Here is a 25,741-nt window from a genome sequence, read left to right on the forward strand (position 1 = left end):
ATATGCACCACAAAACCAAATCTGAGACCATGTTCAGTTCCATAACTGCACCTCCAAACCCTTTCCCATCATCAACTCTTTGTCCTCACCTTAGCTGCAATAAAATGCTGGACTCCATTGACCAACAGCTCTTGGTCACCTGAGAAGAGACAAAACACACTCAGTACTTGTCTTGGAGCGATATGTGCAATTTAACCTTTATTTAAAAAAAAAAAAAAAAAAGCTTTTTTATGTAATTCTCTGCACATCTAAGTTGTTGTTGTAACATAGTTTTCTGGTATCACTTTATAATGATGTCACACTATTAAGTAAGGTAAGTATGCTTAATTCATCATTTATAAAGTATTACTCTTCATTAGTATGTAATTTATAAATGCAGATATAAGTGTTTATTCTAGACTAAAATGCTCACTCATAAGGCGTCCATGGTATATTTAGTGTAAATAAGTGACTGAGTGTTTTAAAGGTTTTCTTAATACTTCAGATTATAATTCATGGTTAATTCAGGCAGTTACCAGCAGGCCTGGACTGGTAATCTGGCATACCGAGTATTTGGATGGTGGCCCAGTGCACATGTGGGCTGATGTGTCCACATATTTTCTTTCCGTTGTCGTTGTAATTATACTGTCCAGTAAGCAGCATGAAGACCTGCTGCACATCGCACTGACAGCAGTTCATTTTCATTACTGACACCAAATCACCCAATCACATCCCTTACTGCAACCAGCCCCTCCCCTACTTTCCCCATGAATTCATGCACCTTTTTGAGAATTCAGATTTATGTGGCCATTAAATAGCAGTATTTACTGACTGAGTGCAGTAACATGCTAGGGAAATCAAGGCTCCATGATAACGCTCATTGATTTGGGATTCTCCTTCATGGTGGAGAACCACCTCTTAACCTGATCTCCTCCTCGCCCCTCGGAGCTGCTCTGAGTTCTCACTGAATGAGGAGGAGATGGATCCATTACTTCTTTCATTTAAGCTGTTCACCTGTGTGAAACCGCTATTTAGTCTAATTCAGCTGGACTAAAGCTAACAGACCACAAACCAGACGAAAGCTTAACCTCGGGAACGATCTAAAGAAGTTCCAAAGTCTCAAACATTCCAGAGACATTTTCCTGCATTACCAGTTTAATATGATGGACCCTTTCTTTATATTGTATACACGTATTTGTGAAGCTCTGTGAAAGATTTATTATTGTTTTGTAAAAACAATATTCATGTTTTATGTTAAATGAAGAAATCTTTGTATGTTTAAGTTGAGCTGTCCTGTGGCTCCACCTCCTTGGTGCATCTTCCTTTTAAACCCCGCCTACAAACCTGCATTCACTATTGTGCAAACCTCAGGTGTGTTATGTTTGCATCTGTATGTTCTGTACTTCTTTCTGTGTTGTCTGCATCATGTCTCTGTTGGGAAAATAGCTGAGACATAAATAACCTTCACTTCAGAGGTCACCGAAAATTCTTAATTAACAAATAGTAATTGTCTTAATTAACCATGAATTACACTATGAAATCAGCATTTATAAAACCTCTATTAACCTCACAAACAATGAGCTCATATCTTAATCATCTTAATCATTATATAGAGGAATGAGCATCCAAATGTTACCATGAACACATTATGAGCTTATTAATCAAGAATGAACATTTATATCTGTATTCATACATTACATACTAAATAGGAGTGTTGTGTTCCAAATGATGGCCAAAGCACTTACTAATACCTAACTAATGCCTGATAGTGCCACATTATAGGTTGTTACTATTTTTCTTAATGTATACATCCATAATTAATTCAGTCAAATTTAAGATGATCATGAATGAGAGACTGAAACGCTGACTTACTACAGTCTACCACCTCCATGTGGCCGTGATGGCACAAAAGGCGGGTGTCCATGCTGAAGCCCAGAAGGAGTTCACTCAGTCTGTCCACTGTGAGGACACACACACACACACACGCACACACACGCACACACACACACGCACACGCACACACGCACACACGCACACACACACACACACACATTTCTATTAACTTTACATCTTTTTCTATTTTCCTATTCCCATGTTTATTCCTCCTGGATGTCTTGTGTTTGATCTCCTTCTCTGTGTCAAAACTGCAGCATGTCAGATGTAAACATAGATATGGCCAAAACAGCTGTTAACTTCCAAAGGGTCATCGCGTCTCTTCTTAACCTAACTTCAACAACTCTTTGCTAAAGTTTCTTCCTTTCTCATCAACTTTATCCCCTGTAGTTACCACAGCTCTGCTCATCACCCTTGTTTTGAAAATTGCTACCAGTTCACCATTCCTCAGACATCCTCTCAGTTCCTCCACACGTATATCATCTAGACCATTTGCCTTCCACTCTTCATCTTCTTCATAGCTGCCTCCTTACTTACAATGATCCTCTGTACTTGCCGTATCTGTCCTGCTCTCGCTCTCATTTTCTTTATTGATCAGCTCATCAAACTACTCCTTCCATCTCAACACACTTTCTTCACTCACAGCAGACAGCACACTGTAAGCCTTTGCCTTTCTATCTCTTATTTGATGTACATTTAGTTCTTGCTCACTCAGTCTGTTTCCAGACGATACATAAAATACTGTAGTGCAGTTTTCCTCACCACTTCATCCAGCTTCTGCCATTCAGTCCTGGATTTTACCTTCACTTACTTCCTTTTCTTGATTTCCAGAGGCACCTTGGTTTTTGAGAAATCCACAGCCATCAGCCCTACATACCCAGCACTACCTCATCACCTCTGTTCCCTCAGTCTACATGTCCACTAAAGTCTGCTTCACTCTTGAAGCTTTAGCCTCAGCCTCAACTATCTGACAGCTCACAATCACTTCAGAAAAAATTCAGGGAGAAAAAGTGGATATAGGAGTTTGGATAGTAAATATTTTCATTCTTGTTTGCTACAAAATGTTTATTTTTACTCATACTTCTAATTAAAATTAAGTTATGTACAAAAAATGTTTTTTATTTTTTGTTGAGTTGGATAGTTACCCTCAGATGTGGCATCCAGTAATAGTTTTTCAGCACGAGGAGCTTGTGGTGTGTCAGCCCTAAACAAGTAGCGAGTGATGGGAGGCTGTAGGCTCTCCTGGCCACTTGTCACCTCTGCCAGTTCACAGAATAAAGTCACTCTTTCCTGCAGGAGCTCCAGCATCTCCTGGTCCTTGTGCTGCAGATCAGCTGATTGGATGACAATCAATCAGTCATCAGTCTAAAACAGACGTGCAGAAAAACAAAGCCTGCCTCTTCATAGGTCTCCCTGGTTCATGTTGATCTGACAGAAAGGTCGGGCAGATCCCAGCCTTCACTGGACAAAATGAAAATGCTGATGCAGGATGCTTTAGTTTAAAATACAGTTCATGTAAATAACTATTCAGTTCAATTTTCAGTTTAATTTTATTTGTATGAAACAAGCTCAGACATGGTCTAAACAGGAGGAGACCAGTGCAGCTATGACTGTGGAGCAGAAACGGTCCAGCTGCTGTTTTTCCTGCTGATTCTTTGGTCGACTTGTTATTTGCTTCATATCTTCATTTAACTTCCTACTTTTAGTTTGTCCTGTTCTCAGTTCTTGGTTGTTGAGAGTTTAGTTCCACTCTTGTGCCAATTCCCCGATAAGTTCATGTCTGTTTCCTCGTTTAGTCACATGCTTCACTTCCTCTGCTTCTGGTTAGATGTCACTGCTCCAAAATTGTTTGCAATCAATACATCAGAAAAAAAGCAGCTTGATCAGAGAAATTCTGTGAGGCATTTGATGGTTTTACTGTTACCAAAGCTGCTTTGCTCTTTATGATTTTACTGTTTACTGTTATTCCAAACTTGTGAAATGCTGTCTTCTTGTGCAAAAGCATTTACTGTGGGCAAAAACGCAATCCAAGATAATACTGGCATGTCAGAAGATCTAAATAATTCCTGACACTAGCACAGATGTTCTGCCTGTGGATACTACAGCAGTTTTCATTTTTTAGATCAGGTTTGGTATGTTTGATACTCTGACAGGGCATTTGGATTTGGTTTGGAGATCACAGTGTTGTTCGGTCCAGTGGAACCTCTGTATTTGGTAAAAGTATGGAAACCTTTAAATAACTATTTAGGACCAAACGGGTGAAAGAAAACCTGAGTATTCATCTTTTTGGTTAAAGTTTGTGGTAGAGAACACGTAGCCACCAGTAAGACTAAGCTACCATGTCGTCTTTTTCTGGTTCCCAGGTATTTGAAATGTGAGTGTAATTCAGTTAGTCTGTATATTCTCCTGACCTTTGAGCCTCCTCAGGTGAGCCTTGTGTTCCGACTCTATCAGGGGAAACTCCTCTCTTGATGGACACCTGAACACACAAATCCAGACCACACATATCGTCTTATCAGTCACATAACAGACACAAACGTTTTAGATTTGTCGGTTTTTTGTTCATAAACTAATTAGTAGACATTTATACCTCAATAATTAAACAGTTTATCACAACTTGGGTCTCATTTTTGTAACTCGACTGTATTACCCTGCCCTCACCTATGGTTACAAGCTCTGGGTAGTGACCAAAAAACGGGTACAGACAGAAATGAGCTTCCCCTGAAGAGTGTCTGGCCTCTGGGGTGAGGAGCTCAGCCATCTGGGAGTTATTATTATTAATAATTATTATTATTATTATTATTATTATCATTATTATTATTATCATTATTATTATTATTATTATTATCATTATTATTATTATCATTATTATCATCATTATTATTATTATTATTATTATTATTATTATTATTAATATTATTATTATTATAGGAACCAGTGTGCCGACCTCATAACCTAGGAGGAAAGTACAGGCTCTATGAAAAAGATGCTGCATTTATTCTGCTCTGCAAATGCAAATAAATGTTTGTGTTTTCTGTGGGATTTACAGTCCATAATTGTCTCCAGGTAATTACATTTTTCTTTATATTTTCCAAAATGTAGAAATAAGACCCAAGATGTAATAAACCTCAGTTTGTAGACAACAAACCGATGGAAAGCTTTAGCATGTGTTGTGTGTGCATTTACCCACTTGCTGACAGCGTGCTGTACATGGCGTATCCAGATGTTCTTGTCATCCTTGGAGGCAGCATAAAACTCGTACATCTCAGGAGGGGTGGAATCACTAATCAGATACATGCCTCGTTCCTGATTGGCTATGTCCCTTACTATTAGGTTCTGAAGGGACAGTACTGGAGGCTTGTCCTAAAACGTACAACATGGATAGTTTTAGTGAAATAAAGAGAAAACTTATTGTAACTATGTGTTTTTTTCACCCTCGTTTATCTTTTTATTTTCCATTTTAAATAAACTACTTAGTTCAGTTACATGAAGGCTTACACACACACACACACACACACACACACACACACCTCGAACAGGTAAAACAGCCAGGACACACCTAAAGATACAGATTCTGTGCATTTCATTGGGTTTTGGCTGAGGAGGTTCTGTTAGCATGCTTAGCATGCCGCAGCTATTTGGTTACCAGTAATGCGCGTCATTGTACTTTCTCTTTCTTGCTGCATTCGCTCTCTGTCACCTGCTTCATCACTGTCTGTGTGTAAGCAGCATTTACTCATTTATTCATATTTATTTAGTGTTTTGAAATATCATTTTCAAAACAAAAGGGTTACAATGTTTAAAAAATGTCTTTCCACTCATCTATTCCAAAAATGATGCATTTGTGTAATTAGTTTTAGCATGCTTTGGGGGGGTTTTGGTTAGTTTTTTGTGTGTTTTTGTGTGTATTTTCTTACCATAGATGGAAAGATGCACCTCTGGTCCTTCTCCTGCAGAAACACCAGGATGTCAGACATCAGTAAGACCTGTATATCTACACAAACACACACATAAACATTTTTTTAGACTAGAATCACCCTTTAGTGTCAAAATCTTTACTTAATGCAGTGCAGGATGGTTCTGGGTTTAAATGCTGAAGTGTGGAAGATAGACAGAGGACCTGTAGGAAACCAATGCAGGCAACCATAGAGAAAGACACCACCACCCAGCAGGTTCAATCCCAGACTTTCAAACCTTGGCAACAACAACACAGCCCCTTTCTAAAACTTGAATTTCAATTTAGTTTTACTTATACAGCTCCAAATCACAACAGCAGTTGCCTTAAGGCACTGAGAGATTAATATTGCAAGGTAGGGACCTACAATAATACAGAGAAAACAGAGAAAACAGAGAAAACCGAAATCACTGGATCTCCTATGAGCCCTTTGGTGCTTTTAGCAGGAAGAAACCTCCAGCAGAACCAGGGTCAGGGAGGGGCGGGGCCATCTGCTCCAACCAGTTGGGGTCAGGGGACAGAGACAGGACAAGTTATTAATCACTAATATAATAATATTTTAATTATAATTAATAATAGTAGAATATTCATAATAAAACGAAGAATGGATCCTCCCTTAACTAAGGGAGGATTCAGGGTCACCTGGTCCAGCCCTAACTATATGCTTTAGCAAAAAGGAAAGTTTGGGCTATGCTCTAATGGGGTGATATGGTATTATAAAGTTATTAAGATGTTTGTTTGCTTGTTTGTGATTGAAAGGATTTTACATTTGGATTTAACAGGGAGCCAATCATGAGAAGCCAGTATGGGAGTAATATGTTATTTCTTATTTGTCGTGTTAAGGCCGTCATTTTCTCCATGGGTGTTAAAATCACCCACACCACTCGGACAGCCAACAATTGAATATGACCGTGTCTGACACTGTTTGTTAAAGAAAAACAAAAAAGATAAATGCTCATATTTTATGAGCATAAACAACAACAAAAAGTCAGTTAAATGTGAGGACTGCAGAGTAATACCTGAGAAAGTTCAAACTGCAGCTATAATACATATACCTCTTTTATATAACATGTTGTAATATAGAACACTTTCACTGCTGTACTTTACAAACAAACTCCAGTCGCTCTTACACTATATTGATCAGAGATGATTTCTTAATTAAAAATGAAAATTAATCAGTAAGATACAAGTTAACAACATAAGTCTCTTATTCTGGGCAAACACATCAGATCCATAATCCATGCCTCAGGGAACTAACATTAACATAACTACCTTGTTAATGTCACAGTCCTGGGTCGGTCTTTGAGTTCATTTCTTGGCTTCTGTTCCTGTGCTCCGTGTTCCCTCTGTGTCCTCAGTCAGTCATGTCTCTATGTCTCAGTGTTAAGTCAGCGTCGTTGTGTGTGTCTCTTGCGTTTCCTGTTTTACTTTGAAACTCCATGTCCTATGTCAGTGTATTCTGTTTTCCTCCCTGTCCTCATGTCTCCCTCCTGTTGTGCATTTCCCTCGTTACCTTGTGTGTATTTATGCTATGTGCTGTCCTCTGTCTCTTGTCGGTCTGTCTGCATTTATTCTTGCTTGCCTTTAATTCTAGTTGTGCACAGTCGTGTTTACTTTTATTATTGTTTTTATTTCATTATATTTGTAATTTTTTAAATTGAGAATTTGCTTCATAATTGAGATTCACGGTTTTTAAGGTGTATTTTAACGTTGTTAATTGTTAATGACAGAATAATTACATAAGCCAACGTATAACGTGTGTTTTATATAGATAGTCTGTACATCAGGGGTGTCCAACTCCAGGCCTGGAGGGCCGGTGTCCTGCAGGTTTTAGATGTGTCCATGATCCAACACAGCTGATTTAAATGACCTCCTCAACATGTCCTGAAGTTCTCCAGAGGCCTGGTAATGAACTAATCATGTGATTCAGGCGTGTTGACCCAGGGTGAGATCTAAACCTCCCTCCAGGCCTGGAGTTGGACACCCCTGCTGTAAAGGTCAACTGAGGCTGATTTAAATGTTCAGTTTTGACTTGATGGTATTTTGTCAATATGAACCAAAATCTCTGAGGAGTCTTTTCACCACCTCGTTGAATCTATGCTATAAAGAATTAAGACAGCTAGTAATAGGACAATAGTCAGTGTCTACCTGTTGTATTATGTTTATTTTATTAAATATTAATCACCCAATTGTTGTGTACCTTTGAGTCGAGATCCTGGAGTTTTCCAGAAAAGGGTCCCTTCACGGATAAGTCTCCTTCGGAGTAACTCTCCAGCTTTAAATATTCCTCCATCCCGCACTATGGCCTCAGCCCTTGGGTCAAGCTTGGCATGGATTTCCTGAAGCCGCTGTGTTTTCTCCAGATCATCCATCTGCCGACAGGAAATTCAATCTTACATTTTCAGTTTGATTAATTATTAAATTAACATCTGAATGAACCAGCGAGCTAATCTGAGTCGGCTAAAATGGATGTTACAAGGAGATTTGTAAGATCCATTTTGAAACGGTGATGGAGGTGGAGGTGTGCTCTGAAGAGAAGAGGAATGAACATCACTTAGACAAAATAAATGTGTGTGAATTGGAGGGAGTCAGGCGGAAAGATGAACATATAAAGATTAAAGATGGTGACGGTAGATGGGTTTAAGCACCAAGGGTCAACCATCTCAGGGGATGGACAGTGTACTAGAATGAAGACGAGAGCACAGGCAGGGTGGGCTGAGATGAGTGTGGTGGGTGATTTGTGACAGAAGGACAGGAGTCAGCATGAACAGGAAGGTTTACAGAATGGTAGCTGCTGTCATCTATGGTTTGACAGGAGGTGGAGCCGGAGGTGCTGGATGGTCAGGTTTTCATTTGGAGTTACCAGGATGGACAAAGTTAGAAATGAGGACATCAGAGAGAGACTGAGATGTTCAAAAAAACAAACGGGACTTATTTTAAAATCATCCTTTTCCTCACAACACACGGAAACATCTGAGATAGGAAGCTCATGTGTGGCAGTGCCTGCTAAAGCCCACGTTAACCCTGAGTAACCATATTAGTGCTTAATGTAATATTATTCATTCTCATGCATTGTCTGTTTTTAGTGGTGTGCTTTGAGCTCATTAATGGTCTAAGTGTTTAAAAATGAAGCTGAGTTTTTTTAGTAAAATTAGATGAATAGTAATAGTAACAATAGTAGTACTAAGGTCTTATTACTAAATGTTATTCTATTGAAACTAATAAATACTACATATTATGACTGTATTACAGTGTAATACATTATAAGACAGAAAATACGATGAGATTTTTCAGTAGATAAAAAACAGAAGGAAGTCAGTCTTAGAAATAAGCAAAGATCTCGAGTATGAGCTAAAAGCACTTGTGTGGAAGTTTAGAGCCTGTCAAACAGGGCAGGGAATTGTTTGTCCTGTAAATGCTACAAATCCTCTCTCTGGTTAGTGAAACAAGTCGTCCACTTTACAGCTGAGGTAGGAGAACAAATGAATGCTGGGTTGTTAGCACAAGCTAAAAACTAGAGATCTAAAGACCTAATCTAAGTGTCATTTAGGAAGAATGAGTGTTTGCACTGACTTGTACTTGATGTCTGAATGTGTAAGATTTAGAAAAGAACATAAATTCTTTGTGAGTTTGCTGATATTTGAATTTGAAGAGAATGAATGACGCACAGATTATTGCACAGGGAGCGAACACTTCAGTACCTGTTGGTCTATTGAACTAAGCAGTTCTCTGATCATCAGCAGAGCCTGGGCCACAGAGGAAGCTTCTTCTTCATCATCTGGATAAAATAGAAACAATCATCAGATTCATCTCTAATTTCAGTAAAACTGTGAAGTTTGAATTTCATCTTCTGACAATTTTTTCAAAAGAAAGAAAGAAATATTAATTTGCATATATGAGTTTTAATTTACTAAATCCAACTCACAAAAGCTTCATGTATCAAATATATTACCCTGGGTGTTAAAGGGTTAAGTTTACAGTAAATAACAGAAAAATGGAGAAGAGGAAAAGGTTCCCATGAAGCCTGGTTTTGCTTCGTTGTGTGGAACCATAAATGTTAGTTAAATGTGAAAACCAGCATTTTTTATTTTTCTAGTGACATTGTAGATCTGAGAAAAGAAGGAGGCAGATGACTGGGATGAGTCACCTGTTGTGTTGTCCAGAATGCGCTGAATAAGAGCAGGATACTTGAACATCCGCTGAGTCACCAATAAGATGCACTCTTGAACACCATGGCAACGTAGCAAGGGTCCTCGACTCACCTGCTGCTAAGAGACAGAAAGGAAGCTTTAATTTTTCATCATTATTTAAAAGCGATCAGTTCGAATCATACACTCAGCAGAGCTGAAGTCAAAGGTATGACTTTTCTCCACGAAGTCATGGTTTCAACCAGCTTCCATGAGGGTGGCCTGAGGGCGCGACAATGTCTAGTTAGCCCTGTGCTAACTGTATCAACACTGTATCAACACTGTATCAACACTGTATCAACTCTGTATCAACTCTGTATGTGTGAGTGCATGATTGGCATTTGTCACAGAATAGCAGAATTGGCAGGTCCACCCTGGTATCCTGTGCTGTCCACACATAAGTGCAGGTTCACACTGAACACACGTGACATACGTAAGAGGACCCGGAGAAGTCGTGGGGAACACTCTGCTGCCCGGACAAGTTTAGTGGTGGGCCAGCGATGGTCGGGGTGGCATGTCTGTGCTTCATCAGTACCTAAGATAAATGCACTGCCTGATAAAATGAACAGAACACTTGGAAAAGACATCAGATATCAATGGGGGGGAAAGAATTCGCACACAGGCCTCTACAGGCTGAGCAACGCCATCCTGACCGTCGTTAAGTATCAGTGGGAATTCCTCTGCCCCACTGTACCCTGCACTGGTGCAGTGGGTAACTAGGTTGCTCCTGGTGCGCTTTATCTGGCGCAAATGTGCAGGCAGATGTAAAAGTGGATCCCCCAGGTCACCATCTGCAGTCTCATTAGGAGCATGTCCCAACATTGTCAGTCATGCAAACTCCTGAGTACCGTTAGTAAAATGGAAGAGCCTGCTGCGCCATTCTTTAAATTCAGCCGTCTGTAGGTTCATAATTTCATTTCATTCCATCAAACAGTGAGGCATCCTTTCATTCCTAACTCATTACCATCTGTACCAGTATCAGCATGAATGTTTTCCCCATTAAGATCTGATGTGTTTTCCAAGTGTTCTCTTAATTTTAGGGGGCAGTGAATTTATCTTAGGCACCGATGAAGCATTTCCTCCACTCTTCAATTGAAGCTGCATTTTCTTTTTCTTGAACGTCTCCTCTTGTTCTTAAACAGCATTTTTGCCCTTTGTTAACCAATTATAGCAGCCACATCTGGTTCCTTATGTCTTTCAGACATGCTCATTCAAACCCTTTAGCTCTCCTCCGACATGATCAACATCTTTAGTCGATGCACTCCTGAGTTTTGCTCTTTCATACAGATTGAAGGTCTCTTAGTAAAATTAAAATGCCTTTAGTATGAAACATTGTAGGTGCCAAGTAAACCAGTTATTTACTTATGCTTATTGTTGCTTTATTGTTCATATTTATTATGCTGCTGCGTCGTCAACAGCAGCACCAACAACAACTGGTAACAAGCCCTCGCGGTCACACGAGGCTGCTGATGCTGGAAACAGCTGTGGAGAAGTGCAGCAGGAAGGCCAGCAGTCACAACAACAAAATGAGGAAGAGACGGAGGAAGGTGAAATAATAATTAGGAAGTATAATTGTAACAAGTCTTGGTAGGTCGGTACAGTCGTTACCATATACAAATGTCCATGCATGTGTCTCCTACCCGTATGAAGAACTGGAACTTCTTGTCTTTAGCGAGCAGCTCCTTGTATAATTTGACAGCCTTTAAGTGTCGGCTACAGAACTCAGCATAAGTCTTCTGCATGTCATCTGCAGACTGGCCTGAGAACTGGCAGAAGAACACAAACAAGTCACGTTATTGTGAATGTGAGTCAGTAAGGGGAAGTCAGCAGAATCACAAACCTGCTCTACTAGAATATCCCCCAGCTGATGAATGGTGTAATTGTGGTTGGATCCAGGTTGCAGGCTGTTCTTGCGCCGCAGGAGAAGTTGTGCCAGAAACTGGGAATGTATCTTGATGAGCTGGTCCAGGCAGGGAAACATAGCATGCACGGTGCTGGGCTCTAACTGAAGCTCCTCCAGCATGCCCTGTCGAAACACCCTCTCCATGATCTGCAGTGTCTGCATGTGGTGCAGCTCTGTATGGATCAGCTCTAAGAGACACACACATGTATAACAAAGGTGAGATGAGATGCATACGACATTTTTAAATGACAACCACTGCATATTTCTAAACGGTGACATACTGATTTGTTTTCTATGTGTGTCCATATGCAAACACATGTATAACGTTTAGCAATAGACTGAACGTCTGCATATAAGGCAGAAATGATGAAAAATAGATCATGTTTTTGTCACCGTAGATGACATCCTGCCTCTTGATAACATTTTTGCGATGTGTCTGTAAGTAACTGCTATCCACAGCCATGCTCCACGAGTCAGCCTTAAAGTCCTGGCCCTCAAGCTCGATCTCCTCCAGGACTGAAGCGTAGTACAGTTCTCCTAAAGAGGAAAAGAAGATCAGTATGAAAGACTGCGGACTCACAGATTATTGTTTATTTTACTATTATTATATGAGAGATTATTGTAGACTGAAGACAAAAGTTTGAACAGACGACTTGAGCTTTCTCCTGAAGGTTTGAAGATTTAACGACCTCTTCATGAAATGTGTCACGTTTCACTTCTACTGCTGTACAGTTGTATTCCACTACATTCAGGAAGAATGTTTATAGGATCTTATTACTAATCAGAGCATGCACTAAACGGTTAATGGACTGGTTCTCATGTGGCACTTTTCTACTCTACCCGAGCACTCAAAGCGCTTTATACAACCAGGGTCATTCAGCCATTTATACAAGCACTTATTTTTTTATATGACAGTGCTTCCTATCTAGCATTCACACACATTCATACTCTGATGGATGCAACTTGGGGTCAGTATCCTACCCAAGGATATTTGGCCCATTAAACCACCTGTGGACACCTGCTCCACCTCCTGAGCTGCAGCCACCCCCAACTACTAGTAGTTAAGCAATTATCTATTAAAGTTAAGCACCAAACATGCATTCATGTTGATAAGCTTGCTTAAATTCTGGTAACGTGCATTCATTTGTCACAATATTACAATAAGAAGGTGTGCAGGCGTGGACAGAGCGCCTCTCCACCTTATTAATCCATAAACTATCAGACCGATTATTGGAACTTGTACTCTTTGCAGTCTCCCATTCAGCCCTTACTTTCTATGTGGAAAATAGTCACAAGGAATTTCTTTTTTAAATACCTACATTCTCCAGGTACACCTGTTCAACTGCTCATTTATGCACATATCTAATCAGCAGCATCAGTTCTCTGGGTGGAAATGGCCTGTTGACAGCAGAGGTCTAAGAAGAACAGTACAACCAAGGTATGCACAACATCCTTCCTGAACATGCACCTCACCAAAGCTTGAAGCAGCAGGAGACCTCACTGTGTGCCAGTCCGAAAATGGCCAGGCTAAAATTTGTCTCACAAAGTAACATGTGAGTGTGTGTTTCAGTGACAACGTTTCCATTTTCATTTATTTGTTATTTATGCCAGATATTATTTGCAGCACTCTGGTCCAATCAATTTTTTTTTCATGTATTACCCATTACCCTTGTGATTTACCACATCAGCCATTGTTCTGATCTTCATGAACTGTTCTGGTTTGTTTTCTGCTACAGTCCAGTGCATTATGATGTTGCTGGAAGAATGACCAGTCTTTGGCCTGCAGACTTGTGAGTATATAACATACATGTATAATTAATAACTGACTAACTGACTGTGAACACATGGGGCTGTCTAAGATTTTGTGCTGCTTGGATGTTTGCGATACCGTCATCATTGAGCGACTCCATCGACATCGTTCTGTTTCTGAAGCTGAGGGAGTCTGTCGACTGGGAGAGAATTCTGCGTAGTCCCAGGGGAGCATCATCATTCAGGGACCTGCAGCACACACATGCATGCAGGTATTATTGGTGCCTAACTATTGTGCATGAAATAAATGTAGCGGCAAACAAACTGGAGAACCAAACAGAGCCAAAATGTTAAAATAATAAGAGGCACCTTGAACAGTGGTGTTTAATGCATAGAGATTTCACTGGCTGTACACCAACTCATACATTTTGGAGTTGGGAATGTTAGTGTTTTGATTGACAGACATACTGAAACTGACAGTTTCCAACCAAGTTTGTGAGGGTTAACTGAAAATTTCCTCGTGTATATATATTAACGTGGAGCCGTATAAATTGCCAGCACAAAATCAACAAATCAGTGTCAATCCCAGACACAGTGGATGAGCGCTTTGGTTTCGAACAAACATGGAGTGAAGGGTTTGTAATAGATAGATTATCTTTTTTGAAGGTTTGTTGCTCTTTTTGGGTGTATGTGTCACAGAAAAAGAGCAACAAGGCTGCACTGTTCGCACGTCTTCACGGGGGCCATGTGTGCCTCCTGTAACCCCCACCGGTCTCTGTGTCCAGTTTGCATGTTTTAGTCTGGGTCTCGGGCCTTCACAGTTTTTCCTTCCTACTGTCGCTAAGTGCTTGTTGGGGTTTTCTCAGTATTGTGGGGTCTTACAATATAAAGTGCCTTGAGGCGGCTGCTGTTGTGATTTTGTATCGTATAAATAAACTGAACTGAGCTGAATTCAAATCAGGTGGAGCAGAGTAAATGTTTTGCAACCTGAGATATTATCACAAAGTCCCTGTGAGCATTTACAAAACCTGTATACATCTTTATCATTGCCAGTGACTGTAGCATGAAGATGGATAATCTTCATCATCATCTGTCTGTCAGCCACAGTCTGTTCTGTGCCTCACTCATCAAAAACATTGACATGGTGGGGAAAAGCAAGTGTAATGAATACTCAAGGTTGCAGCTTAAAATCATCTTAAATTAGCTTCATGACCTTTCCTGTCCCACCATGTGACAGTGAGTGACCACGGTCAAGGACACATACTGTGTTTTTAAAAGATCATTTCCTGTCCTGCTTTTTATGCATTCTTGGTGTTCACTGAACATTCGACAAAGCAAATCCAAACTAGTGGATGTGACTGGTTTCTGTCCTTAATCCAACAAACCAGCGTGCACTGATGACCTCAGCTAACTTTAACCAAACAACAGAGCAACACTAATATTCGCTCTGTGTTTATGACCCACCCTACGATGTTGTTGGTGGAGACACTCTTGGACAGGGATAGGTGAGAGCGGCCACGGCGTGATCTGAGCAGAGATTGTCGGAAGCTTTCAGAGGGGTAAATAGCTGAAGTTGGACGTTCTCGCATTCCTTGAGCTGAGAGGAAAAAATAGTTGTATTATAAAGAGAATTGGCAGAAGAAAGGGAAAAATATTCCAACATGTTAGCAAGCTAAAGAGGATTTTAATGATGACGGAGGAACATACTGATAAAGAGATAGATAGGAGGGAGGAAGGAAAGAAGACAGGACGAGAGTGAGGCAGAATATGCAGTTCATTTCTTAGATTTGTTCCATTGTTCTTACTTTTTGCACGCAGTGGAACATTGTTCTTCATCAGGGCCGTCTTCTGTTGCTGAAAGGACAAAAAATACAATTACAGGAGCACAAAAAATGAAACAAAGAGAGTTTTTAGGTCAGTTTAGCTACCAGAATAAATTCACTATTCATTATATTTAATGTTGATTGAGAACCCAAAAGCAAACTGTTAGGAATAAATAAAAGGAACTAAAACAACCTTTTATTGACAGTGACATTCAAGGTTATTATCGTTAACGAAAACTAACGAAATAACGAAAACTAGAAGTGAAAAAACATTTTCATTAACGGAAATAAAAATAAAAACAAGACTTTGCAAAAAAAGGAAAACGAACTAAAACTGTAATGAGTGCTCACAAAACTGACTAAAATTAACTGAATTTATAGCAAAAATGTGTTTAGTTTTCATTGATGTGTGCGTGTCCTACAATAGTCTCGGGTGAAAATGAAGTTTAGTTTCCAGGTTTTTTCTTGCTGTGTCTCATTATGCCAGCAGGTGGCAGCACGTTAGTCGAGTCGTCTGTGTCGCTGCTCCGCCCCACGCAGAATCATGTCAGCAAAAGTCGGGAGAAATCGCCAGAGTCCAATTTCGTATTACTCTGAATATGATTGTGTTTTAGATAAAGCAAGTGTCTTGTAGTGGAAAGAGACAAATTATGCGGGACACTTCTAAAGGGAAAAAAGTCCCACAAACCTTAAAGTGCACTTGAAAAGCTCGCACAAGAAGGCTAACCTAGCTTAGCTTGAGCAGGTAAGGGAGCACGCCCAAGCCTCATCCCCAGAAACAGAAGCTAACCCCGGGCAGCGTGAAGCATCCCGAGACAACTCCACAAAAACCATCAATGCAGTGCTTCCAACAGCGAGCCGATGGCTGCTGGTTGGTCCGTTCGCAGGAACATCACAAGCGAGAGGAAGCGTTGGTGAATATGTTTATTGAGACTGGGATATCTACACAACTGTGTGACTCAATTGCCTTCAAAAAGTTTAGCAATTCACCCGGAGCTGCAAGAGTTAATAGTCTCATTGGGGCCAAGATATATCTTTTATAGTTGCCTGCTATCAATAGTTGTTCATCTGCCCTCATTTATTTATTTATTTATTTATTCCCATAGGTGGGGATGTGAGTTGTCTGTCTCTGCGTGTTAGCCCTGCGACAGACTGGCGACCTGTCCAGGGTGCAGGGTATGGTAGCTGGAAGAGCAACATACCCAAGGATAAGCAGAAGAGCATGACTGATATGATGAAACTGGGATTTTGTTACACTTCATTGTTGCAAACACGACTAAAACTATAACTGAAACTAAGGATTTAAAAAAATAAAAACTAAACTAGCAAACAAAAGGTAAAAACTAATTAAAACTGATACAAAATTGAAAATCTGAAGTCAAAACTAAATAAAAATAAAAACTAATGAAAATTGCAAAACTATTAAAACCCTGGTGACATTGTAATCCAATAGGCTGTTCATGAGGGAACACTGTAACACTAGGAAATGACTCTGAGCTTGGAACTACAGGAACCACAGAAACACTAACAGTACAAGAACAGAAAGACTATGACACAAACAGGAAACAGCAGGAAACACAGCTGGAACTATTGGGAACTATTCAGAATAGAAATACGTTTAGATCAGTAAGTATCTGGACAGCACAGATACTGAAGTGCAGACTTTCAGTGTTACATGTAAACGTCAGCAGCACTACGTCCACAGTTTGACAAACACGATTCGTATTCTTGATGAACTGTTACAGGCTGTGATTCATCATTTCTGATTAACCAAAGACCATCGTTCTAAAAAGTGATCTGATACCTTCAAATACAAAAGGAGTACAAAACTCTTCCATTGCTTGGATTCACTAGTGCAGCGTCTGCTGGTTTGACTATAACATCACTGTTTTACTTGGTAACTGTAACTCTAAATCTGTGACATGTCTGTGAGATCAGTAAATTAAACAGCATTTAGCTAATCTTAGTCACTGCTTGAAGCTCTTTTGCACAAGAGCTCTCAGCCACACTGACCCATTCACACACACAGCCACTCAGTGATGGATACAACAGGACACTCTGGACACTGCCAGTGCTCAGGAAACAAGAAGAAAATGAGATGACCATGCATGTGAACAAGCTCAGCCTCACCCAGACCAGACAGATGAAGAACACGTGTTCAAACTGATACACAGAGACTCTTTGGTTTTTGCAGAAACTGTGATTAGTAGTGATGTCTGTGTCTTACCCTCTGTTTCATTTTGGCACAGTTTGGCAAAGTATCTCGACATCGGTTGTGGATAGTGGCACTGCATGCTGGAGTAAATGAAGACACAAGAGGCAAAATAAACAGTGAGGAACATAAAACATGCAGTTAAATCAACAAATTCATTAGACACAGATCTTTCACTATAATCACATCAACAGCCAAAATAATCTCTTTAGTCACGATTTTCACTGCCAAAAACCTGTAAGCCAGCGGTTTTAAAACGTAACCTGGCAGGCTCCTCTTCTTTATTTATCCAGAACCTATTCAGTGCTTATTTTACCTACATTTTTAAAACACCAAGAGGGCACAGGAGCCCACTGGTTAAACCAACAATTGTGATGTGAAAACACATCAGTCCTCAGTGGGCAAAACAGTGACGCTGTATAAATGTACGGGTATGGACGGGAATGAAAGTAAGAAACAGCTGACAGAAAGTCGTATGCACTGATGACAACTTGTTTGGCTCACAGTTTAGATTAAAACATACTTCACTTAACAACAGTATTTTTCACACATGATAAGCTGTGAGCGATAGTTTATTATGGCATATACTGTGCATGAGGACACACAGCCTGCAGCCAACCAGTAGCTCTGATCCAAACACTGATACTTGAGAATAAGAGTGGCCTGAGCTGTCATCGTCACACTGTCATAAAAACAAATAGCAAAAACTCCTATTGTTGTATTTTGACAGGTTATTTAATTTGGTGATTGAAACTGTTCACTGACTGCTCTTTATTTCTTCAGTCATCAAATTATGGTAAATGGCCTGTATTTGTATAGCGCTTTTACTAGTCCCTAAGGACCCCAAAGCGCTTTACACAACCAGTCATCCACCCATTCACACACATTCAAATTATAATAAAGATTCTCCCATCAGCACTACTGTGACTGCTGATGTAGTCATGATGCGGTTGGTGACCGCTCCCCCCCCCCCCCTTGAGCCTGGGTGTGCTGGGCGTTTCTTCCTGTTTTAAGGGGAGTTTTCCTCACCGCTGTTTTCAGAGTGCTTGCTCATAAAAGGACATGTGATTGTTGGGTTTTCTCTGTTTCCTGTGACTAAAGTGAAGACTGACTCAAAATAAGAGTGGAACCAGGTCTCTTCATCTTTGACCATAAATAGTTGTTTTTTAGTTTAATTTAAGAATTAAATATTAATGTAATGGCCTTAAAATACCCCTCCTGTGTCCCTCCTTTTAAAGTCTAATTCAGTTAATAAAAAGGGACCAAATACTAAAAAACCAAGATAGAGGTGACGCATAACTCAGTGCACATCCTGTGTTTTTAGACATAGAGAGAACTTTGTTCTGAGGTTTGTGTCTCTAGCTTTATCGTCATACTCACAATAAAATAACAACTTTCTGAACTACGCTCGTCTAGCTGCCTCTCACTATATAAAGCATAATGATGAGGCAGTGGTGGAATAACTAGAGTGTTACTTACTAGGGCAGCAGAGAGCCTCCTTTGCAGTGATACTCTTGTTGCATGCTGAGCAGAGTGTGGTTCCTGACACTGTCAGAGATGTAAAAAGGTGACCATTGGGCTTGAGCACCACACTCTCCCTTGCAGCTTTCTCTCGCTCCCTCATGCGCTCTCGCTCTTTATTCTGAAAATGAAACAGAATGTAAAAAACTTGTAGTACAAAATACTTGTTCACATACATTTACTGAGAGAAAGTAGAGCTTATGCACTGAATCTGCTACTTAACATCTGTGAAATTAGTTCTGCTTATTTACATCATAGCATGAGTCTAAAGACAGATTGGGATGAAAGAGGAGCAAATTATCAGGGAAGCAGAATTATTACTAAACTACACGTTCAGTTAACTTGGCCATAAACAAATGCAATGTTGTAATATCTTCCATAAAGCCAGAACATCTGACTATTCATCACTGATTGAAGTAAATAAGAACAGCCCGAGATTTCTCTGCAGCACTGTAGCCAGGCTGACAAACAGTCAGAGCTCTGCTGAGCCAACCATCCCTTTAACGTTAACTAGTAATGATCACAACCATCACCATGTATGTGATATACTTCCAGTGTTCTGACAAACCATCCTACTTTGGCAAAACGTCCTGCCATAACTAGTTTATGCACATTTCTGCTGTCACAGAGTAATTCCAGCACAAATTTAAGTAGGCATGACGGTTTGCCACCTAACTTTGCCCATCAGAGTATGCACATAGTTATAAAGCCTGGACGGTTAGCATGAGACCGTACTATCTACCGCGAGAGTTTCCACACGTCATTATGATAGCTGTGCATGCCCCGCCCTCTGCTAACGCTGCAGCAGCCTGTGAGGTCCTGCACACTGTAACCAGCAGACTCCAAACACAGCACCCTCAGGCCCCTTTCCTGCTCTCTGGGGGCTTAAATCACATCTCCCTGTCCTCCACTCTCCCCACCTTCACCCAGTACGTCACCTGCCACACCAGAGACAATAAAACATTGGACTTATTGTATGCCAACATGAAGGAGGCATACAGCTCATCACCTCTCCCTCCCCTGGTTCATCTCCAGCCTGTGTATAATCAGGGGTGCACATAAGTGGTCCGCAGGTGCACATTCACTGTCAAAATAAAAGACGCGCACCAGATAAGAAGTTGCAACGCGCGTTTGCGTACATATAAAAGGCAGTGTTTTTGTCCACTAGAGTGGGATTTTCACGGCATAAAGGGAGTGCAGAATTATTAGGCAAGTTGTATCTTTGAGGAATAATGTTATTATTGAACAACAACCATGTTCTCAATGAACCCACAAAACTCATTAATAGCAAAGCTGAATGTTTTTGGAAGTAGTTTTTAGTTTGTTTTTAGTTTTAGCTATTTTAGGGGGATATCTGTGTGTGCAGGTGACTATTACTGTGCATAATTATTAGGCAACTTAACAAAAAACAAATATATACCCATTTCAATTATTTATTTTTACCAGTGAAACCAATATAACATCTCCACATTCACAAATATACATTTCTGACATTCAAAAACAAAACAAAAACAAATCAGCGACCAATATAGCCACCTTTCTTTGCAAGGACACTCAAAAGCCTGCCATCCATGGATTCTGTCAGTGTTTTGATCTGTTCACCATCAACATTGCGTGCAGCAGCAACCACAGCCTCCCAGACACTGTTCAGAGAGGTGTACTGTTTTCCCTCCTTGTAAATCTCACATTTGATGATGGACCACAGGTTCTCAATGGGGTTCAGATCAGGTGAACAAGGAGGCCATGTCATTAGTTTTTCTTCTTTTATACCCTTTCTTGCCAGCCACGCTGTGGAGTACTTGGACGCGTGTGATGGAGCATTGTCCTGCATGAAAATCATGTTTTTCTTGAAGGATGCAGACTTCTTCCTGTACCACTGCTTGAAGAAGGTGTCTTCCAGAAACTGGCAGTAGGACTGGGAGTTGAGCTTGACTCCATCCTCAACCCGAAAAGGCCCCACAAGCTCATCTTTGATGATACCAGCCCAAACCAGTACTCCACCTCCACCTTGCTGGCGTCTGAGTCGGACTGGAGCTCTCTGCCTTTACCAATCCAGCCACGGGCCCATCCATCTGGCCCATCAAGACTCACTCTCATTTCATCAGTCCATAAAACCTTAGAAAAATCAGTCTTGAGATATTTCTTGGCCCAGTCTTGACGTTTCAGCTTGTGTGTCTTGTTCAGTGGTGGTCGTCTTTCAGCCTTTCTTACCTTGGCCATGTCTCTGAGTATTGCACACCTTGTGCTTTTGGGCACTCCAGTGATGTTGCAGCTCTGAAATATGGCCAAACTGGTGGCAAGTGGCATCTTGGCAGCTGCACGCTTGACTTTTCTCAGTTCATGGGCAGTTATTTGGCGCCTTGGTTTTTCCACACGCTTCTTGCGACCCTGTTGACTATTTTGAATGAAACGCTTGATTGTTCGATGATCACGCTTCAGAAGCTTTGCAATTTTGAGACTGCTGCATCCCTCTGCAAGATATCTCACTATTTTTGACTTTTCTGAGCCTGTCAAGTCCTTCTTTTGACCCATTTTGCCAAAGGAAAGGAAGTTGCCTAATAATTATGCACACCTGATATAGGGTGTTGATGTCATTAGACCACACCCCTTCTCATTACAGAGATGCACATCACCTAATATGCTTAATTGGTAGTAGGCTTTCGAGCCTATACAGCTTGGAGTAAGACAACATGCATGAAGAGGATGATGTGGACAAAATACTCATTTGCCTAATAATTCTGCACTCCCTGTATTCTGCACCACATCTCTGTGCGTTCATCATTTGTTTGAAGCCAGCTCACCTCCTGCAACCACTTTTCGAGAATACACGCTTCTTTTGTAGTTCGGACTCCTCCTGACATTTCTTTGGAGGTGGAGGAAAACCAAAGTAACTGCTTAAAGGAGCTTCTTCGACATCTTTAAGAGTTCTAAACAAATGTCTGTCCTCCTCCACAAAATCTTATGTACGCAAATGCGCGTTGCAACTTCTTTGCGTCGCATCTTTTATTTTGACAGCGAATGCGCACCTGCGGACCACTTATGTGCAGCCCTGTGTATAAACCTCTAGTACACAGAGAACCAGTTGTGAAACGCACAGTTAAAAAATGGTCGGCAGAGACTGAAGAGGCCCTGAGGGACTGTTTCCGTTCTACTGTGTGGGACAACCTCTGCAGCCCTCTGGAGGATGACCTCAACAGCATCACAGACTGCATTACGGATTACATGAACTTCTGTGTGGACAACACCGTACCCATCATGAAGGTACGGTGTTTTTCTAACAACAAGCCATGGATAAATCCTGAAATTAAGCCTCTCCTCAGGGAGACGAAGAGAGTCTTTAGATCTGGAGACAAACAGGAGCTGAGAGCTGTCCAGAAGAAGCTGAAATGGAAGATAAGGCAGGGGAAGGAAAACTGCAGCAGGAAGGTGGAAGAGCAGCTGCAACAGGACAACATCAGAGGGGTTTGGAACAGCCCGAAGACAATCTCAGGACAAAAACCAACCCCCCAGGCTGCAGGAGACTTGGGTGGGTGAATGACCTAAATAAATATTTTTGATCAACCACCCAGCATCGTCCCCCCTGCTGCAATCTCCCTCATCTTCAGGGCCTGCCTGTCCTTCATCTCAGGACTTCACACCTCTCAGCTCCCAGTTATTACACCCACCCCCGGCTTCTGTGGACTCCAACATACACTCACCCCCCCTCCCCCGAAATCCTCTCTTTCTATCTCTGCACTTCAAGTGAAGAACGAGCTTCGCAAGATCAAGGTGCGTAAGGCTGCAGGTCCAGATGGCATCAGCTCCAGGTTCCTGAGGTGCTGCGCAGATGAACTGTGTGCCATCCTAGGATATCTGTTCAACCTGAGCCTGTCACTGGGGAAAGTTCCACAGCTGTGGAAGACCTCCTGTGTGGTACCGGTACCAAAGACCTCCCATCCCAAGGACCTCAGCAGCTACAGGCCGGTAGCCCTGACATCACATCTGATGAAGACCCTCGAGAGGTTGGTTCTTAACCATCTGCGCCCCCTGGTGAGGTCTTCATTGGATCCGCTGCAGTTTGCTTACCAGCCTGGCATTGGGGTGGAGGACGCCATCATCTACCTCCTGCACCGAGCTCTGACTCACCTGGAGAAGCCTGGAAGCACTGTGAGGATCATGTTCTTCGATTTCTCCAGTGCTTTCAACACCATCCAGCCACGACTTCTGAGGGACAAGCTGGAAGCTATCAGGAGTGGACCACCACATGTCACAGTGGATACTGGACTACCTCACAGGCCGCCCACAGTATGTGAGGACACAGGGCTGTGTCGCTGGTCTGCAGTACGGGGGCCCCACAGGGAACTGTGCTGGCACCGTTCCTCTTCACCCTCTACACTGCAGACTTCTCCATCAACTCCCCACGCTGCCACCTACAGAAGTTCTCTGGCGACTTTGCCATGCTCGGCCTCATCACAGGTGAGGACGACTCAGAGTGCAGACAGTGGACTCTGGACTTTGTGGACTGGTGTCAGCAGAACCACCTGCTGATCAACGCCGGGAAAACCAAGGAGTTGGTGGTGGACTTCCGGAGACACAGACCCACCACACTGACACCGGTGAACATCCAGGGAGTGGACATTGAGATAGTGGACTCGTATAGGTACCTGGGAGTTCACTTGAATAATAAACTGGACTGGAGCCACAACACTGATGCTCTGTACAGGAAGGGTCAGAGCAGACTCTACCTGCTGAGGCGGCTGAGGTCATTTGGTGTCCAGGGAGTGCTTCTTAAGACCTTCTATGACTCTGTGGTGGCATCTGTCATTTTTTACAGTGTGGTATGTTGGAGCAGCAGTTTATCGGCAGCTGAGAGGAAGAGGTTGGATAAACTCATCAGGAAGGCCAGCTCTGTTCTGGGATGCACCCTGGACCCAGTGCAGGTGGTGGGAGACAGAAGGACTGTGGCCAAAATAACATCTCTGATGGACAGAGTCTCCCAGCCCATGCATGTAAATGTTGCTGCAGAGCTGCTTCAGTGACAGACTGCTGCATCCTCGATGCATGAAGGAGCGTTTCTGCAGGTCCTTCCTCCCTGCAGCTGTCAGACTGCACAATCAGAACTGCTCCCAGCAAACAGATGTTTACATCAGCGCTGTAACTTGGCACTATTTTATCAACCGATTCACACTATAACCTGGGTTTGCCTCTTATCTGTATTTAATTTTATTTAATTTCAATAACTGTACAGTACTCTGTTTTTGGTAACTATTATCCTTGTTGTAATTATGTAAAAAATTGTGTATGTTTCTGTTCTGTGTCTTGTGTACTGTTTGTTTGTATATGTGTCTCTCTTGCTGCTGTCACACCCAAATTATTCCATTGTGGGAAAATTAAAGGATTATTCTTCTATTCTATGTAAGTCTTAAATATTATCTACAGCTACTCTTAGTACCATTGATGTTAAGTTAGACTCTTTTTCTCCAATTGATCTTTCTGAGTTAACTTCAATAATTACTTCCTCCAAACCATCAACGTGTCTTTTAGACCCCATTCCTACAAAACTGCTCAAAGAAGTCCTGCCATTAATTAATGCTTTGATCTTAAATATGATCAACCTATCTCTAATAATCAGCTATGTACCACAGGCCTTCAAGCTGGCTGTAGTTAAACCTTTACTCAAAAAGCATCTCTAGACCCAGCAGTCTTAGCTAATTATAGGCCAATCTCCAACCTTCCTTTATATCAAACATCCTTGAAAGAGTAGTTGTATTTGTATTTACAATTTGTTCATGTCAGTGAAGAGTCCTCCTCCTTTATAGTCCTGACAAAGACTAGAAAGAGAGAATATTTCTCCTATATTGGCTTCATTGGCTCCCTGTTAAATCCAAAATCAAATTCAAAATCATTCTTATCATGTACAAGGTCTTGCTTAATTATGCCCCGTCTTATCTTAATGACCTTATAGTACCATGTTATCCCATTAGAGCACTTCACTCTGCACTCAAAAAAAGAAAATTGGGTGGTTGTTACATTTACAAAAGTATAACTTGTAATTTGAAGAAAATAATTTCATGTTTCTATGGTAAACGTGATTAAATCATGTAGGATCTGTATGAAATTCAACAGCTTATTTTGTTCTTGTTGAGATGACATGATACAATCTAGTAAGAGTGGTTAGTTGCTGGACTCATGAAATTCACAAGATCACGGGTTATAAGAGGCAGACAACTGCACACACCATGTGTATGCTATCGCTGTTTATTGTGGTTTAACCTGTCAAAGACAAAAACAAAGAAAATTCTGCGTCAAGCCTTGTAATAAGTAAGTAAAGTTTATTTATATAGCACCTTTCACAGACGTGTGTCACAAAGTGCGTTAAAAGCTAGTTGTTTTAAAAGCATTAAAAGCTTTTTGAAATAAAAATGTCTCCACTGAGTCCAAACACCGTAGAAATAAAGGAAGTGCGTTCAACAGTCTGGATGCAACAGCCTGGAAAGATCAGTCCCCTCGAGTTTTAAAGCGAGTGTGGGGGACCACTAA

At 41.2% G+C, this 25,741-nt stretch overlaps 1 protein-coding gene across 3 annotated transcripts in view; it reads right to left on the minus strand.

Moving 5' to 3' along the window:
• The window catches only part of arhgef2a (Rho guanine nucleotide exchange factor (GEF) 2a), a 38,035-nt gene that overhangs the window by 9,597 nt on the left and 2,697 nt on the right, over positions 1 to 25,741 (minus strand). For 2 of the 3 annotated variants that reach the window (XM_084919054.1, XM_084919052.1), the window contains exons 2-18: positions 19,181 to 19,343; positions 17,717 to 17,784; positions 15,472 to 15,520; positions 15,131 to 15,263; positions 13,806 to 13,915; positions 12,311 to 12,454; positions 11,855 to 12,105; positions 11,655 to 11,780; positions 9,975 to 10,095; positions 9,529 to 9,605; positions 8,028 to 8,199; positions 5,790 to 5,866; positions 5,063 to 5,235; positions 4,284 to 4,351; positions 3,018 to 3,206; positions 1,852 to 1,938; positions 90 to 139 (exon numbers count right to left, since the gene is read on the minus strand). In XM_084919054.1, the coding sequence (XP_084775180.1) occupies positions 90 to 139; positions 1,852 to 1,938; positions 3,018 to 3,206; positions 4,284 to 4,351; positions 5,063 to 5,235; positions 5,790 to 5,866; positions 8,028 to 8,199; positions 9,529 to 9,605; positions 9,975 to 10,095; positions 11,655 to 11,780; positions 11,855 to 12,105; positions 12,311 to 12,454; positions 13,806 to 13,915; positions 15,131 to 15,263; positions 15,472 to 15,520; positions 17,717 to 17,784; positions 19,181 to 19,343 (2,058 nt within the window). The remainder of the gene's footprint in view (positions 1 to 89; positions 140 to 1,851; positions 1,939 to 3,017; positions 3,207 to 4,283; positions 4,352 to 5,062; positions 5,236 to 5,789; positions 5,867 to 8,027; positions 8,200 to 9,528; positions 9,606 to 9,974; positions 10,096 to 11,654; positions 11,781 to 11,854; positions 12,106 to 12,310; positions 12,455 to 13,805; positions 13,916 to 15,130; positions 15,264 to 15,471; positions 15,521 to 17,716; positions 17,785 to 19,180; positions 19,344 to 25,741) is intronic. The other variant, XM_084919053.1, reaches the window with a different exon arrangement.

The sequence above is a fragment of the Perissodus microlepis genome, chromosome 22 (genome assembly GCF_051167445.1).
Source record: "Perissodus microlepis isolate ML-2025 ecotype Zambia chromosome 22, ASM5116744v1, whole genome shotgun sequence".
In the NCBI taxonomy this organism is placed as follows: domain Eukaryota; kingdom Metazoa; phylum Chordata; class Actinopteri; order Cichliformes; family Cichlidae; genus Perissodus; species Perissodus microlepis.